We start from the raw sequence: 17,358 nt of genomic DNA, 5'->3' as shown, positions 1-17,358 counted from the left end.
AATGTGGAACTACAGAAAAATTCGACACGTGTCCTAGACAAAACACAAAACCAACCTGTTAATTCTGGGAGTGGCTATTAAAAAAGTAAACCGTGCGTACCTAAATTACTTCAGCCGCAAAACCAGAAGAACAAGTACTACGAAACTAGTGGTAGAAGAAGGAAAGATAGTAGGCTGACGACCAAGAAGAAGATCTCCAAAGATGAGCAGACCAAATTCTGGTAGGAAGATTCCTACATGAAGCCGTTTATCTAGCAAAGGATAGCAGCCAATTGAGATCGGAGTCACTACGCCCTGGGAAGGGTTCAATGAGGAAAAGGAGGTGGAGAATAACATTGTCATCATAGTTTTGTTCTTGTTTTTGCCGCCGCAACTATGCATTTACAGGTGTTAACTTTGTGTAGTTTTAGACGATCCAGACACTTTAGAGTATAGTTCTTCTTCTCTTATTCTTCTTTTACTGTAAACATTACTTAATATGTCTCCAGTAAGTTGTCTAATTCCATCGTTTTCGTGGACTTTTTACTGATAGTTTTTCTATTGGGGAACCCTCTCTCGCCATTTTTATTACCCTATTTGTTGTTATTTGCCGTATATGATCGTTCCATTCTACTATTCTATTGTTATTATAAATAGTATTGCGTCGTCTGCATCACAAGTCTGCATAGCAGATTATTTGAAGTTGTTTTTCTCTCATTTTGTATCCTTTTTTAGTTCTTATTTTTTTATAATTCATCTTTGATCAGGTTGAACCATAGAGGACTGAGAAGAAGGTAAAATATTATGACAAGGATTTATCCAAAAATTAATTTTATAGAACCTTTCAACATACCACGAAATTATAATTGAAACTAAAAAACATCTGTTCACTGCACACTGAAAGCGTTTTAAACAGTCATGACGTTAGTCACGTAGGCAGAAAATTGGCGTATTTATTGGCTAGCGATCAAACGAGCAGGTTTGTAAATAAACCGTCTTTACAAGAAAGAGTTTTGCAAATAACCTTAACTTTTATGTAGCTTTTGTAATTGAAAATAGGTAGTATTGAAAGGTTTCAACGATAATAATACATTTCTTAACAAAAATCTATTTAACTATGCGAAAAAAGGATTCTTGTTTTTTATCGATTAGATACATTTGCAAATAACGACGTCAAAGTCTTTTCTCTTTCGACATACCTATAGATACATTTTTCGACATTGACAAGAACTCGGATTTTTATTTATTGTATGCACACAGATTTCACCATGCTTATAGCATTGTTTGTAGCATAGGACTGTTGAACATATGCCAAATTTGGTTACTTTGGCGATATATGATGCTCTGGCAAACGAGACAATCGGCATAAAAGTGAACGGAAGTTTAATTAACAACATTAGGTATGCCGACGATACAGTCATAATCACCGACAACTTGGAAGACTTTTAGAATAGTATTAGCGGTAAGCGGCCAGGAGATTGAGAGAGTAAAAAGATATACTTACTTGGGAATGATAATCTCAGAAAATAACGATTATACTGCAGAAATAAGAGTCAAAATTGAAAAAGCACGTGCCAATTTCGTGAAAATGAAAAAGATTTTATGCAGCAAAGGTCTGACATTGGCCCTCAGAATAAGGCTAATTAAATGCTGTGTACACAGTGTACTCTACTGTGGAGCTGAATCATGGACATTAAACCAGAATACAACCGGAATACCGGAATATCGACTTAACGTTTGAAATGTGGACATTTAGAAGATTGTTAAGGATTCCATGGGTAGATAGAGTTACGAATACATAAGTGTTAAGGAGAATAGGCAGAGAGAGGGAAATGGAAAATACAATAAAAGAAAGTAAATTGCAATATCTCGTACTTGTGGTGAGATGCGAAAGACACCTCTTGAAACTCATAATTCAAGGAAAAGTAGAGGGTAGGAGAAACGTAGGAAGAAGACGCGTTTCCTGGTTGAAGAACCTGAGAAAGTGGTTAGGTTGCAGCTCAAGGCAATTGTTCAGAGCAGCTGCCTCGAAGGGAAAGGCCATGATGATTGCCAACCTTCGTCACGGAGATGGCACTTAAAGAAGAAGAAGATGCAATTTGCCAAACAAAAGCGATCCTATTATTTTAAAAAATAAAGGTAACTGTAAAATCAATTGAAAGATCGTTTGCCAGAACATTTATAAAATTTAGGGTTATGGTATAAAAATTTGTTAATATGTATGTCATGAAAAGAATTAATCAAGTAATATATAAGAGGTAAATATTTAATTTTTAGGTTATAAGTGTAGTCAAGAAGATTAAGCCACCATACTGATACTTTATTTAAGATACCGTTAAAAGTGAAAGGAAATAAATCTCTTGACAAGTTTATAAGGTATTTTGTATATTGCTGGGGGATAAACACGAAACATAGTCCACTAAAAGGAATAGAAATAATTAGTCAGTATTATAATGTAATATAAAATAATTCCTACTTGGTCTAATAGAAGATATGGCAGTATGGAAAGATATTATTTAAAAAAATAATTTATTAATATATTATACTAACAAAATAAATTGAAAAAAGCAACTCTAAAAATATGTGTTTATGATAATGTTTAATACACATGTATATTATTGAATGTTGCGCAAAGAAACGAATTTAAAATTAAAAAATCACCCGAGTGAATTATTATTGAAAGGATATCTTCAAACACGGCTGTTAAAGATATTCAAGCTAATCTCGAGCTAGAATATGACATCAAAACAATTAATATCTTCTTCTTCTTCTCCGTCTTCTTCTTTCTCTTTAGAAGCAATTCTGCTTGTTCATTGGCGGATTAATATCTCCATAGAAGGTCACTCCATCTTTTACGCGTTCGTCCGATACTTCTTCTGCCGATTGGTGACTTATCTCTTGCTATTTTGGGGACACGGGTCTTCTCCATTCTGCTTATGTGATTATTATATTCTTTTTTTCTATTTTGTGTCCATTCATTTATACACTGTACGTTACATTTTCTTCTAATGTCTTTAGTTCTCTTTCGATCTCTTATCGTATTTCCTGTAATTCTTCTCAGTACTCTCATCTTTGCTGTTTTCAGTAGCCTTTGCGTTGTAGCTGTGTTGGGTCTTGTTGTCTGAGGCATATGTCAATATTGGTCTTACACTGGCTTTATAAATTCTTGATTGCATCTCAGTGTTAATGTGTCTGTTTGGCCATATAGTGTTATTAAGGCATCCTTCCAGTCCATTTGCTTTTTATACTTGCTCTCTCACTTCTTTGTCCAGGTCTCCATATCTAGACAGTGTAATTCTCAGGTATTTTATTTCCATTACTTGTTTATTACTGATGCCATCAATTTCTATTTAACATCTACTTGGTTCTTTGCTGACTACTATGGTTTTAGTTTTCTGAGATGAGATTGTCATATTAAATTATTTCGCTCTTATGTTAAATCTTTGGACCAGTCTTTGCAGATCTACTGAGTTGCAGCTCAGTAGATCTTTTTAGAGCAGCCGCCAATAAGGTACGGATAGCTGTGATGATAGCCAACCTCCGATGGGAAAAGGAACTACAAGAAGAAGAAGACCAGTCTTTGCAGACTATCTTCATCTTGGGCTATCAATATTGCGTCTTCTGTGTAACAGAGTATTTTGATTTCTTTGGTTCCCATTCTGTATCCTCTTCCTTTGTTCATGCTTTTGATGATTTCATCCATGACCAATATAAAGAGTATGGGGCTCAATGAATTCCCTTGTCTTATTCAGCTGCCTATTTCTATAGGTTCTGTAAGTTGTCCATCTATTATGACTTTCATTTTGTTGTTTTGGTAGATGTTTTCGATAGTTTTTATAATATTTAGGAGAGGTTCTCATTACAGGTACATTACTCTATCAAACGCTTTCTTTAGGTCAATCAGAGACAGAAATGCTGGTCTATTATACTCTAGTGATTTCTCAGTAATTTGCTTTATAACGAATATTGCATCTGTACATGATCTTCCACTACAAAAACCCTGTTGTTCTTCAGCTAAACTTATCCTCTGATTCATTATCACTTGTAAAATTTTAGTTGTAAGTTTTTGCGTAGTATTTAACAACTTTATACCTCTGTAGTTTTCTGGTTGTTTTTATCTCCTTTTTTGCATTGTGGAGGATTGCTGCTCCACAATATTTCAGTAACTCGTTTGGTATCCCGTCTTTAAGTGCTGCTTTTCTGCTCTTCAGGTTTTTAAGTATTTTCCGAACTTGTACATTTATATTAAGTTCTTTATTTGTGGTAATTTCTGGTGTTTCGATTCTAGCGTTGTTTGTTCTTCCTCTGCATATAGCTGTTTTAGGTAGTCAATCCACGTATAATTTTTCTGTGTTTTGGTTTTATTAATTCCTTTACCTCCGTTCTTTGACCTCTTATGAAGTGTCATATTTCAGAACGTAAAAATAATGTTCCATTTCTTTCGAAAAGCGTTCCCAGTGATCATAATTTATATGTCTTACAAGTGCATGTATTTTGTTTCTATTGTCTTGTAATTATGGCATGCCTTTTGTGTTTTGATTACCATGTATTTCAGGTAAGCTTTTTTTCTTTTCTACACATTTTTCCTTCACTTCTGTACAAAACCATAGAGTTCTTCGCCTTAGGAATGATTTAGTTTTATTTATATTTGTTTCTCCAAGAACTGCCTTGGCCAAGGCTAAGATATTAAACTTAATTTTTGGTCCAGCTTTTGTCGACTCCATCACTTTCTGTGATGTATGTGTTTCTGCTTTTTTCGGATATTCTTTTTTGGAATAGGTATCCTATGGAGTCATCCTGTAAACTTTCGACTTTTATCTTTGTGGTGTATTCTAGTGTTTTGTTATCACCTATAGGTGTTTTCATTCGGACTTTGCACAATACCAATTTATGATCGCTACAATTAATCACCCACATGAAATCCAGAAAGGCAGACAAAAAACCATTGCACACGTTTATTATAAGGAAAGTGAAAAAGGATTATGTACCTAAGGGGTAAAATATCACCAATTTTATGTACATGAAAAGATACATAGAGGAAAAAAGTCACAGGTTCAGCCAGAACACATGCTTTAAAGAGACAAGATGTCTTAAGTGCAGAGAAGACCACCTAACAAAGTTCTGCAAAATTTCAGCAGAACAAAAGGCTAAATGTACCAACTGTCAGAGGCAACGCCCCGTTAATTATGGAGGATGCCAAAACTACCCACATTGGAAGACCTAGAATACAAGCACCTACAGACACCAGGATACAACAACAAATGAGGATAGATGGGCAGTCATACGCACAAGCCACAAAAGCACCTAAAAATAACATCTTGATCTTAAAAAAGCTACAAAACGAACTAACACACAAGGTGGAAGAGCTGGTCACCAAAATAGTGCAAGAAGCGATACAAGACATAAAGCTAACACTGAACTGAGCTGCAAGAAAAAGAGATACCTGAAGATAGGGTCCTGGAATCTAGGCGGCGTAAGAACCAACGAAAACGTACTAGACGAACTAGTTATTCGATTCGAAATTCTTCCGGACAGAATGCCATTCCAATATCAAATTATGATTTTCAATCACGTGGAGTCAATACAGTTTATGAATACCGAAATGAGCTGATACAAGTCATGGATATTTTAGAGAATGTATTAAATTGAATTAAACGATTAAGCAAGCCGGTATATGTAAAATTAGAATACGGAATAAAGATTTCATATTTCAGTTAACAGCTTTTCATAAAATCATGCCACATGTAGAAATATTTTTTAAGCAACTGCAGATGATTCATACTGACCCCACTAAGGCTAAACAGAATCTGTAAACATTTGAAAGGACAATGCAAAAACTTCGTGATGAAATGGATACAGTTATTGGCTAACTAGATTCAGAGCTAGTAGAAACCGATGAACCTATTCCTCAGAAAAGGCGACGTTGTCCTTATTCCGATATATCTGTTTCAATGAATAAAAAAATAGAAGCATTGGCAGTTTATGATTTTATTTTACAACAGATTAGGGCTCGATTTACTTTTATAGGACATCTAGTAGCTACTGCAATATTTATGAAAGAACATTTTAACGAATATCAAAAAGACTTTTCCAGACAAATTGTCTCTGATACTGTTGCCGTATATTCATTTCTAGAAAAAAAAAAACCTGTAAAAACAGAACTGCAAGTACTATACGAAAGAGAAAAACTGCAATAAATTTCTGAAGCCGTTCCCCTTTTACTTTCACTTTCAAAGAAATAAATCATACCTATATACTTTTCAAAAAACTGTTAAGCTGCTGGAAGTTTTAGAGACTACGCCTATGTTAACATCCTAAAGCTGAAAGATGCTTTTCGATATTAAAGAGGATAAAAACTAAAAAAAAGAAAGACTAGTTATTCAGTTTCAAACAGCATTGAAGACTTTAATAAACAGTGTAAATTTTCCTTTTGATAAAAACTTTTGAAGTACGATAAATTTAATGCTTGATTTAATAATATGTTTGTTTTGACATAGTATCGTTATTTCTTACCTTATTTTCCTTCTGAATAAAAAAATCCTTTTTTATTCAGTACTCGATAAATTTCCCTACGGTAATTTTTATCTATGTATGCATCAGAAACAAGACCTGACACAGCCAAAACAGAGCGGGTGCTAATAACAGCAGGAGTGACAATACTCAGAAGAATTACAGGAAATACACTGAGAGACCGAATAAGGAGTGACGAGGTTCGAACAACCTGTAATGTACAGGGTATAAACGAGTGAAAACTAAGTTGAAAACAAGAATGACACAATGACATCAGTAGAATAGAGAAACAAGAATCGTTAAAATAGCAAGGGACAAATCACCAAGTGGTAAAAGAAGTATCGGGCGATCGCGCAAGAGATGAAGTAACAAAAATGTCTAAATTAGAATCTGAAAAAGAACTTTAATAACTATATAGGAAATAATATCTAAGTGTATCATAATCAAAAACTGATAATTAAAGTGACAATTTTTGTGTGATGATTTTTATGTTTTTCGAGTCGACTTACAGCCAAATCAGAATCAACTCGGTTTGGATTATATGATAATGCGGCATTATAATTTATTATTTGACAATGGTTTTCCAAATATAACCGCGATCTTCATTTGTCTTATGACGAATTTCGTCAAAATTTTCCGAAAAAAAACTGTTTACTGACCTATCTATCCTACTTAATATTTCACGTTGAATAGTGCATATTATTAAAAAAATAAAAACCAAAAACACAAAATACAAAAACCCAAAACTATAAACGAGTCGACCATATTCTTATTTAAAAATCCAACCAAAGTTGTTGTGAAAGAATGAAATAAAAAAAACGGTCATCAAACTTGGACTTGTCTATAATGGTTTGTTTTTCCAGAAGTGTTCTAAAAATAACTTGAAAAGTAAAAATCCAATAAAAATTGTTGGGAAAATAGTGAAATAAAAAAAAACGGTCATCAAACTTGAACTTGTCTATAATGGTTTGTTTTTCCAGAAGTGTTTTAAACATAGAAGAAATGTAACTTCCACAAAGAATAAAGGCTTTTAGAAATTATCTGAAAGAAACACTTTAAACAAGAAAGATATCGATTTGATGGGTCAAACGGTAATCAGTTCGTATTAAGTTACTTCTTTTATGTGCCTGGCTCATGAGATAATATGTTTGAAAGCAATATTTTAAAGTCGCGGCATTCAAATCAGAAAAATTTTTTCAACAATAACGATCAAATTTATCTTTATATATTTTTGTTTATAATTATTTATTTTTACTGCTTATCTAAGATAAATGAAAATCACTTAGTTCTCGGGAACAACCGCGTTGAGAGTTTAATGCCCAAGCTCAATGCTCAAGCTCAAGCTCGAGCATTAAACTCTCAACGCGGTTCTTCCCGAAAACTTTTCCCCTCCCGAGATTTTCATATATATATATATATATATATATATATATATATATATATATATATATATATATATATATATATAATATAATAAGCATACTTACCACACTAATTGGCAACATTGACAGAAGAACCGGTAAGGCAGATATGGCTACTTCATTAAATACACCAACTTTTTGAGTACTGGAATATTTAGCAAATCGTCCATGTGTCTTCAGTTCCAGTTCAGAATGTACAATGGCTTCCTGAAAAATAAAAATAGTATAAAAATATCTAAATACTAAAACGTATTTCTTCAGTATAGTTGTTATGCTTATAGTTTAGTACTTTATTAATGAACACTCGCGGATTAATATGAGATATTATGGTGAAATTTGTGCTAAGAATACCACCCTGTCCAAATCCGAAATATTGCAACATAGTGCTTACGGGATGTAAGATACGTGGGCTCTTTGCCTTGTCTGACATCCTATTTAACATTCCTTTCTTTCCAACTCTTGAGAAAAAATAGAAATGTAGACAAATACCAAAAGAAATGGCCCAAAGGATAACTTAAAAAAAGTGATTATTTTAAGTCAAATATTATTACTAAAATTATCACCTAACTATGTCTGCAAAAATCCGAATGCCACTTCTTACATCTACCTTAAAACAGATCCGCCCCAGTCTAGGCCCTTTTTGTAGAAAAACGTAATCTTTTAAACAAATCTGATAAATATCTGTTTAATTATCTGAGGACAGCAAATGGTGTAGTGCATGGACCCTCTCCAAAGTATGAGTCAATATCTATGCGAAAGCCTCGTCTAATATCGGCCACAAAAGGCTGTAATTACAATTTTTAAGAAACGAAGTTACCAATTATTCGTCGTTTGTTTAAAGCTTATCTTAATGGGACCTTATGCTATCTAACCCCTTCAGTATACAGTTTTGCAGATGTAAACTAAAGTATTTGCGGACAACGTAAAAGACCTACAAGTTCTTATGAACAAAATCACGTATTACAGTCAACAATATGGACTCAATATAAATGTTAAGAAGACAAAGCTTATGATAATTAGCAAGAAAAGAATAACAGAAGGTCAACTCTACGTCAACCAATCCCCTGTAGAAAGAGTGACGCACTACAACTACCTCGGCACCATAATAAATGAAGAATGGACCAACTCTTGAATACCTCTTACCTCTCTCTTGATATAAAAGTAAGAATGCTGCTATGCTATGTCTTCTCTGTCCTTTTTTATGGTGTTGATATGCTCTTCTTCAAGCCATCCTGCAAGGAAAAATATTTGGAAATCGAGGTCCAGGAAGAAGAAGAACATCTTGGTTAAAGAACCTCAGAATCTGGTTCAATACAACATATGTCCAGCTTTTCCGCGCTGCTGCAGATAAGATAAACGCACATGCGATGCTTGCGGTATTTCAGAGAGGACATTCCGAAGAATTAATAATATGAGTGAGGATGAAATAAATAAAGTAAGCAAGAGAAATCGTCGACATTTAAAAACTTTAGATTTGCACCAGTCAATTAACCTTGCAATTAAAAATATTATATATAATATGTATAAAGCCAAAGAACATACAGATTGAACGAATTTAAAACGGAACATACAAAATCAATGTATTTCGGCTCAACTCCGCTCTAGGTGGTTGGCCAACAAAAGGTTTTCAAATACCTAATTATATTATAAAAATCCAATACTTCAGCGGGCTACTGGATTCGGAACTCATTCAAGAACAAGTCAAAACTCCACCCAAATAGGTTGCCTAGAATCACTGAAAAAACTAGACTAAACAAGCAGTTATTATGCTGTCAAACCACTTATCGCTTCCTTATAGTCCAAGAGATAGAGCCGAATTTATAATGTTAACTATTAAATATTTTTGGTATAACAAATAGTAATTTTACTTATTTTTTATTACAATAAAAAGGTTTTTAAATTTATATTGCATAAATAATGATTGTTCAGATATAAGAAAAATTTGATTTATTATTACATTAATAATCAAATACAAAATATATTATTTCTATTTATCAATAGGTAAAATTCAATTTGTAGAATTCCTTTAACATTTTACAAATAATTATTAATAAAAATCAATTTAATAGTGGAATTATCAATTCTTTAAGTTTTGAAATTTAATTTGTAGATATTTTCAATATTTTTTTTAAGTTTCAAATTGATTGAATTTTTTTTCATTAGTTAATTATAATTTTACAAATTCTGTTTGGACATTAATTTTGCATCATTACTATTTTAAAATATTAAAATAATAATGATGCGCGTTCATTTAGATCAGTAATTCTAGACGCATGCGCTAAATGTAATAAGTATCAAGTATCTTTTATTCAACTTGGTGAAACTGACTTCGATTGTAATGAAGTTTTTGAAACCTTAGTCACTTATATGGAACAGGACTGACGAGAACAATTCCAAAAAGAAAAGTAAACGATGTCAGATTTTTACTATTTAACCGGCAGTATAAGTTGCATGATGTGAACGAGCCTTAAAAAAAAAAACTAAAAAATTTCGATGCTTCAAGCTTACCACCATGTCAAGATGAATTACACCAACATCTACTGCGAGCTCATTATATTTCAAATATTTGGACAAATGCTCATAAAAAAGTACCAACAGAATTGATTGTTGAAGAACATGGTTGGGAGTTTGAAGATGAAACATATAAATTCAAATGGTTTAGTGGACCTCAGATGCCAGAATCAGTTCGAGAAGTAGTGATTGAAAATGAAGCAGATAATGAATGTGATATTATTGAAAGTGAAAGTGACGAAGATGATGAATGTGATAACATCAATGAGAGTGAGAAAAATGACGAAGTTTTTCTAAATTTTTTTTTCTTATCGGAAAAATCGTTTGAAAATTTTTGGAAAAAAATCATGGTATAACTTACAGAAAATTGAAAGGATTCTACAAATTAGATTTTACCTCAAAAAATTACGAAAATTTTCATTTACGGAAATTTTTTTGGAAAATTTTGAGGAAAACTCTACTTGACGCTTCTCAGAATAGTAACAGAAGTGAGCATACAAATTTTCAAATCAATCGGTATAAAAATATCATAATAAAATCAGTTTGAAAATTGTTACCGAGACCTAAAATGCGCAGGCAAGTGGTACATTTGACCCCGTTTTGTGGCTCTCTGTACCAATCCAGCTGTCCGCCCTTTTGGATTTAGAGTTTTTAGGGGCTAAATAATAAGCCATGAAAATGGCGGACATATTACTTATCGTTAATTTTTCCCCAAAAAATTGCAACTTCACCCCTGTCCGCCACCCCTTATGTATCCACTCTCGCGACCGCCCTTTGGGATTTCGTCTAGTTATACCAAGATCTTACTCTGGGCAAATTTTCAGCCATATTATCGATCGTTAATTTTTCCGAAAAAAATTTCAACTTAATCCCTGTATAGCCACCCCCTGTACCACGAGGGACGTCCGCCTGTAAGGCAAAGTCTTAACCCAGTTACAATGAATATATTCCAATAGAGAAATGTCATATTACTGATCAGTTCAAAATTTTGGCTCTATCTCTCCGACTATTAGGCAAGCTCCTCTTTCCTTTAAAGGAGACAGATAGTTGAACGATATTTTATACAATGTCTATCACCGGGTATGTATTTATTTTTGTCCAAGTTTTATATTGGTCCACTATTTCAAATGCAGTTCAAACAGACATATATTAAATTGTATGTTCCGTTTTAAATTGGTTCAATCTGTATAACAGTTAGTGCTGTGTTACAAAAAATAAAAGACAAGGAACTGTGTGATATTAGTTTAACAAGTTTGTGGAGAGTGCTGAAACATTTAGGTTTTCGATATAAGAAGACAAACAATAGACAAGTATTGTGTAAACTCTCTAATATTGTTTCAAAACGGTGACATTTTTTAAGAAAATACATGAAAAATAAAACGTCTGATAGTCCGAGGCAAGTTGTATTTTTAGATTTCTAGTCGTTCCGGTAATGGTAAACGCTACATTATACTTCATGATGGAAATGATGACGATTTTGTTCCTGACGCTAGTTTAATTTTTTCGTCCACAAAGCATACAGGTGATTACCATGGAAATATGAATGCAAATATTTTTGAAGAATTGTTTGAAGAAAATTTGTTAAAAAAATTGGAGCGACCATTCACAATAGTGTTGTATTATGCATATTACCATTTAAGAGTAGAAGATAAATTTCCTTTAAGCAGCTGGACAAAAGAAGAAGTAAAGTTGTGGTTGACAGAAAAGAGAATTTATCATATCATATTAGTGACATATTTTTAAAAGTCGATTTACTTCAAAGGTGTGGCGAGCACAAAATTTAAAAGAAATTTGTTACTGACCAAATGGCTTTTAAAATATGGCCATGAAGTTCTTCGACTTCGTACTACTGCCACTATATTGCAATTGAGTTAGTTTGGGGATAGTCAAAAATTTTGTGATAAATATGCATCCAAAACAACAGATGACGCTAGCGTTCTTAGTTTATGGAAAAAATCTATAGAACAAATAAAGGCAGAACAATGGCAAAATTGTATTAGACATACGGAAGACATAATTATTCAAATCTTTTGAATGTGTTTTCAAACCGAACGAGTTATAGATGAGGTCCGGCCTCTACTCATTCGGACAGACAATTCAGATAGTGACGACTCTGATAGTGAAATATCAGACAGTGAATAGGACAAATAAATCGTTTGCTAAAAAGAAGTAACAAAAAACTGTTTCGGGAATTCAATTCGGACTTTGTGGTGTGTTTTAGTTAAACGATAAAGTACCTTTGATCTAATTACTGGACTGCATACTCTCAATAGCTTTGGTATTAATTACTAGACTACACTTGTTTAAACATTTTGTTTTGCTGTAAACTCGAAACTGATTTAGTGCCAATTTGTTTCAATGTTATATTTAATACAGTGTCTACATAACGTAAAGTCTTGGATGCATTGAATTCAAATTTGGATATACCAGCAAATTGGCAAGTATTTTCCAATTTTACTACATGCGAAACCATTCGTATAATTTTCACTCTAAGTAAAATAAATGAACATTTGATGTCGACAAATAATTTCGAGTATTCGAAATATTCCGCCCCACTTCTTTTAACACGCTCTGTATATACATTTTATGTTTATTTTATTTGCCTTTGATACAGTAAAATCCAATATTATTAGTGGATATAAAATACAGGAAATTAAATATTTTTACTTTTCAAGCGATCGGAATTAAATATTAACGCCCCACTGTTTGAGGCCCACTGATCATATCTTAATTGCATATCGAGCGTCATAGGGTAAAAGGACTTACTTAAGCACTAAATGTATCCAGGCGTGTCACCTTAATCCCAAATTCAGGTTGATAGTAATAAACCCACAAATCGTTTGATAATTGTTTCCAAATTACCAATATTTCTTCAAAAAACAAATAAACCCTACATATACGAAAAATGATTTTTTTTTAATTTAATACTAAATGATGAATTTATGCTTTTTGTGATAATATTTCCTCACCTCTCCCAAAACAATAGGCAGATACTCATTGTAAGTTATATGTTGTAATTCAGCAATAACAATCCTCCTGCTCTCATAAAACAACACTTCATCGTTCCAGTGTTTATTCAGTTGCGCTAGATTTACTGCTACCCTATTGTGTTCCTTTAGGATGGCGGAGTAAAGAGCATTGGATCTGCACGCCGAACATGCAGATACGTTAACCAAACCAGCGTCGTAGGTGCGGAGGTTTTCCACTTGTTGGTCTGTATTTCCGTAGATCGCCGATGCATCCAGGAAGGAAGTGGCTAGATTCATTTGGTCACGGTAACCTGCAAAAAAAAGATTAGGTAATAAATTACAGTTTAGATAATTGTTAGAATGATCTGTGGTCACGAATTATATTATACCAGGAAATCGTAAACCATAGTGTAGTTTTTTCTTATTTCGTAGACAACATGAGTCACACATTATGATAATTACAATGGTTTTTGAATTTTAATTAATTTTTTTAGTAAGTTAGAATTGTTTAAACAATATATAGCAACCTTTGGAAATTGGATTATATTGAAATTGAATAGTGTACTTACAAAATTACAAATATTAATCTAGATAAAAGTTCAAAGTTACAAAAAATATTTATGAATTTTTTTTTCATGTGTCTCGATAATATTGGTTACTGTTGTTCTGTGCTACTAAGTTCTTCACAGACTAATCGTTTCAATTTCTAATTTTGCGCACCCATGATAACTTTTCCAACAGCACGTTTTTCCTATATTTAACATTAATAGTTAATTGGGAAATGTAATACTTTTCGCGACCTAGCAAACTACCCAAATGTCTAATATTTTTTCACTTTCAGTGCTCTTCAGAGTTGTCTCGCTATATTTAATAATTTTATGGTTTCTCCATTTGCTTTTTTTTGGTTCTAGTAATTTTCAGAATTTCCCATACTTTAATACATTGTACCAATAACAGGCCCTTAAATTTTAGTTTAGTTTAAAGTGGGGTGCGTGTTAAAAAAACATATTCCTTATGTTGTTGATTTATGAATTATGAAAAAATTCCTTAGTAAAAGTGGCCAAGAGAAATCGCTGGAAATAACTTTTGGGTTTCTGGATTAACCGCAGGGGGCGTAACCTGTGAGGAAAAATTTGAAAAACAGAGTTTTTGTGAAATATGCCCATTTATACCAAGTTTTAAATAAGTAAACTGGAAAGAGGCCTGAATTCCGCACACAGTTGTTTAAGTAATTTTTTAAATTTTTTTTAAAAAAATTTACAAAAACAAATTTTAAAAAATTAAAATTTGTTTTTGTTCTAAATATTTAATGGAAATACCTATTTATTGTAAATAAACAGGATTAAATTTGTAACAAAATGAAGCAAACCGCATGTTTATAGCTTTGGTCGAACTCGAGATATGAATAAAAAGGCATAAACATAAGTAAGTATAGTATTGACTCACCCTTTATTATAACTTAAAATTAAATATGTGAAAGATCATACAGATATCTCTATCATTAAAACTTAATGTCCAATTAAATGTTCAATTTGTTTTCCATCGTTGTCCACACAAAGATGTAATCCTTCGCGCGTAGACATAACAGCTGTTTCAATCTCAGCTTTTAATATACTATTTATTGCGTTTATAATGTGCTGTTTTATGTCATCTCGCGCGGTTGGTCAAATTTGGTACACCAAGTCCTTCAATCTTCCCCACAGATAAAAGTCCAGACATGTTAAGTCGAGAGATCTAGCTGGCCATGAAAATATACTTCCCCTTCCAATCCATTTATTTGGATAACTTGCGTACAAATAATCTCGAACTCGCCTGGAAAAGTGCGCAGGACACCCGTCATGTTGTAATATCATATCTCTTCTTATTTGTAAGGAAATATTTTCCAATAAAACAGGCAACTGATTTTCCAGAAAATCCAAATATGTTTCGCCATTTAAAGTTCTATCAAAGAAATATGGACCTACGATCTTTCCATCAACTATACCACACCAAACATTAAGACTCCATCTACATTGAACCTGCACCTCATGTATCCAGTGCGGATTTTCTTCGGTCCAATAATGCATATTATGCAGATTAACACCACCCGCACTATTAAACGTAGCCTCGTCTGTCCACAAAATCTTTGACATGATATGCGGTTGTTCTTCTAGCAGACCTAACATCCAATTGCAGTAATCCAGCCTTGCATCAAAATCTTTCTCATGTAAAGCTTGATGGAGAACTACATGATAAGGATGCAGTCTAAAAAACAGAACAACAAATACTTGTGAAAAAGAAACCACTATATTTACTAAAACTTGTGGTTAAAAAAACCAGCCTGTGATGTTTTAAAATCCTTAGAATAGTAGTTTTGGGTATGTTTAATTCTATAGAGATTTGCTGACTACTTCTATGTGGATTCTGTTGAATTAAAGTAAGAACATTGATTGAATTATCTTCGGTCATACCTCTACTACGTCGTTTAAAACAAGGATGATGAAAACTACCAGTTTCTCTTAATCTTCTTGCCTTTCTTTCAAATACTTCTTTGCCATAATGTCTCCTGTCAGGATATCTTACAGAATATATACGTGAGGCAATAGCGGCATTTTGGTGACATTCGAAATAAACTCCAACCATATCATATATTTTTGCATTTGATGTACTTATCACGAATTATTAGTATTGATAACTAATTACTAATATTACCAATATTAACATCTATTGAAAAGAGTGCAATCTTGAATTCGAATTATAATATAACACTTCTTAACAACGTTTTGACTGCTGTCAATAAATAAACAATATGAACTCCATGTCAAATTCATTGTCGTAGCCTAGATAGTTAAAAAAAAACTATTTTTAATCATATGAAATAACAATGGTCAAAATAGGTATCAACATTAAGATTCTTCTGCTATAAAAAAATTTGAAAGTACCTTATTTTTTAATTTAATTTATAATACAGGGTGAGTCAATACTACACTTACCATTTTGTTACGAATTTAATCCAGATCTATTATAATTTACAATAAATAGGTGTTTGTATTAAACATTTTGAAGAAAAACAAATTTTAATTTTTTCTATTCGAAAGTACCCTCTACCTATGACAATTTAAACTAAATTCAATTATTTTATAGTTGATATAAATTAATTCATCCACACTCTTTCTAATGCCACTTCTTCTTCTTCTTAAAGTTCCATCTCCTATCGAAGGTTAGATATCATAACGGCTATGGTCACTTTGTTGGCTGCTGCTCTGAAAAGTTGTAGTGAACTACAGTTAAACCATTCTCTAAGGTTCTTCAGCCAGGAGATGCGTCTTCTTCCTATGCTTCTTCTTCCTTGGATCCTTCCTTGCATAATAATTCTCAGCAGCTCATATTTTTCTCCTCTGGTTATGTGACCCAAATATTCTAGTTTTCTTCTCTTTATGCTGTTCATAATTTCTAACTCCTTATTTAGACGTCGTAGTACCTCAGCATTGGTAATCCTTTGAACCCACTGAATTTTTAATATTCTTCTGTAACACCACATTTCGAACGCTTCTATTTTCCTTATGTGTTGTTTCATCAATGTCCAAGCTTCCATTCCGTATAGTAAGATAGAAAATATGTAACATCTTAGAGCCCTCAATCTGAGATGCAACTGAAGGTCTCTGTTGGTAAGCATTGTCTTCATTTTCACAAATGCTTGCCTTGCAGTTTAAATTCGGACTTTGATTTCTCTGCTTTGGTCATTTTTGTCATCAACTTAGGTTCCCAGATATTTATATTTCTCTACTTTTTCTATTTTGGTTTGCTCTATCATTAATCTTTCATTTCCATGTTGCGTTTTTGAGACAATCATGAATTTAGTTTTTCTCTTATTTATTTTTAGTCCGTATCTAATGCAATAATCGTTAATTCTATTTACCAATTCTTGTAGCGATTCCAGGGTGTCTGCCATTATAACGGTGTCATCAGCGAATCTTATGTTATTTACT

At 32.7% G+C, this 17,358-nt stretch overlaps 1 protein-coding gene across 1 annotated transcript in view; it reads right to left on the bottom strand.

The window, feature by feature from the left end:
* Positions 1 to 7,976: 7,976 nt before the first annotated feature.
* The window catches only part of LOC140431453 (chorion peroxidase-like), a gene marked incomplete at both ends in the record, with an annotated part of 51,303 nt that continues 41,921 nt past the window's right edge, over positions 7,977 to 17,358 (bottom strand). The window contains 2 exons of the mRNA XM_072519380.1: positions 7,977 to 8,117; positions 13,391 to 13,701. Of these exons, the coding sequence (XP_072375481.1) occupies positions 7,977 to 8,117; positions 13,391 to 13,701 (452 nt within the window). The remainder of the gene's footprint in view (positions 8,118 to 13,390; positions 13,702 to 17,358) is intronic.

Source organism: Diabrotica undecimpunctata, unplaced genomic scaffold (genome assembly GCF_040954645.1).
Source record: "Diabrotica undecimpunctata isolate CICGRU unplaced genomic scaffold, icDiaUnde3 ctg00000929.1, whole genome shotgun sequence".
Lineage (NCBI taxonomy): Eukaryota > Metazoa > Arthropoda > Insecta > Coleoptera > Chrysomelidae > Diabrotica > Diabrotica undecimpunctata.
Note: the sequence above shows the minus strand (reverse complement) of the source record. Positions and strands in the feature narration are given on the sequence as shown.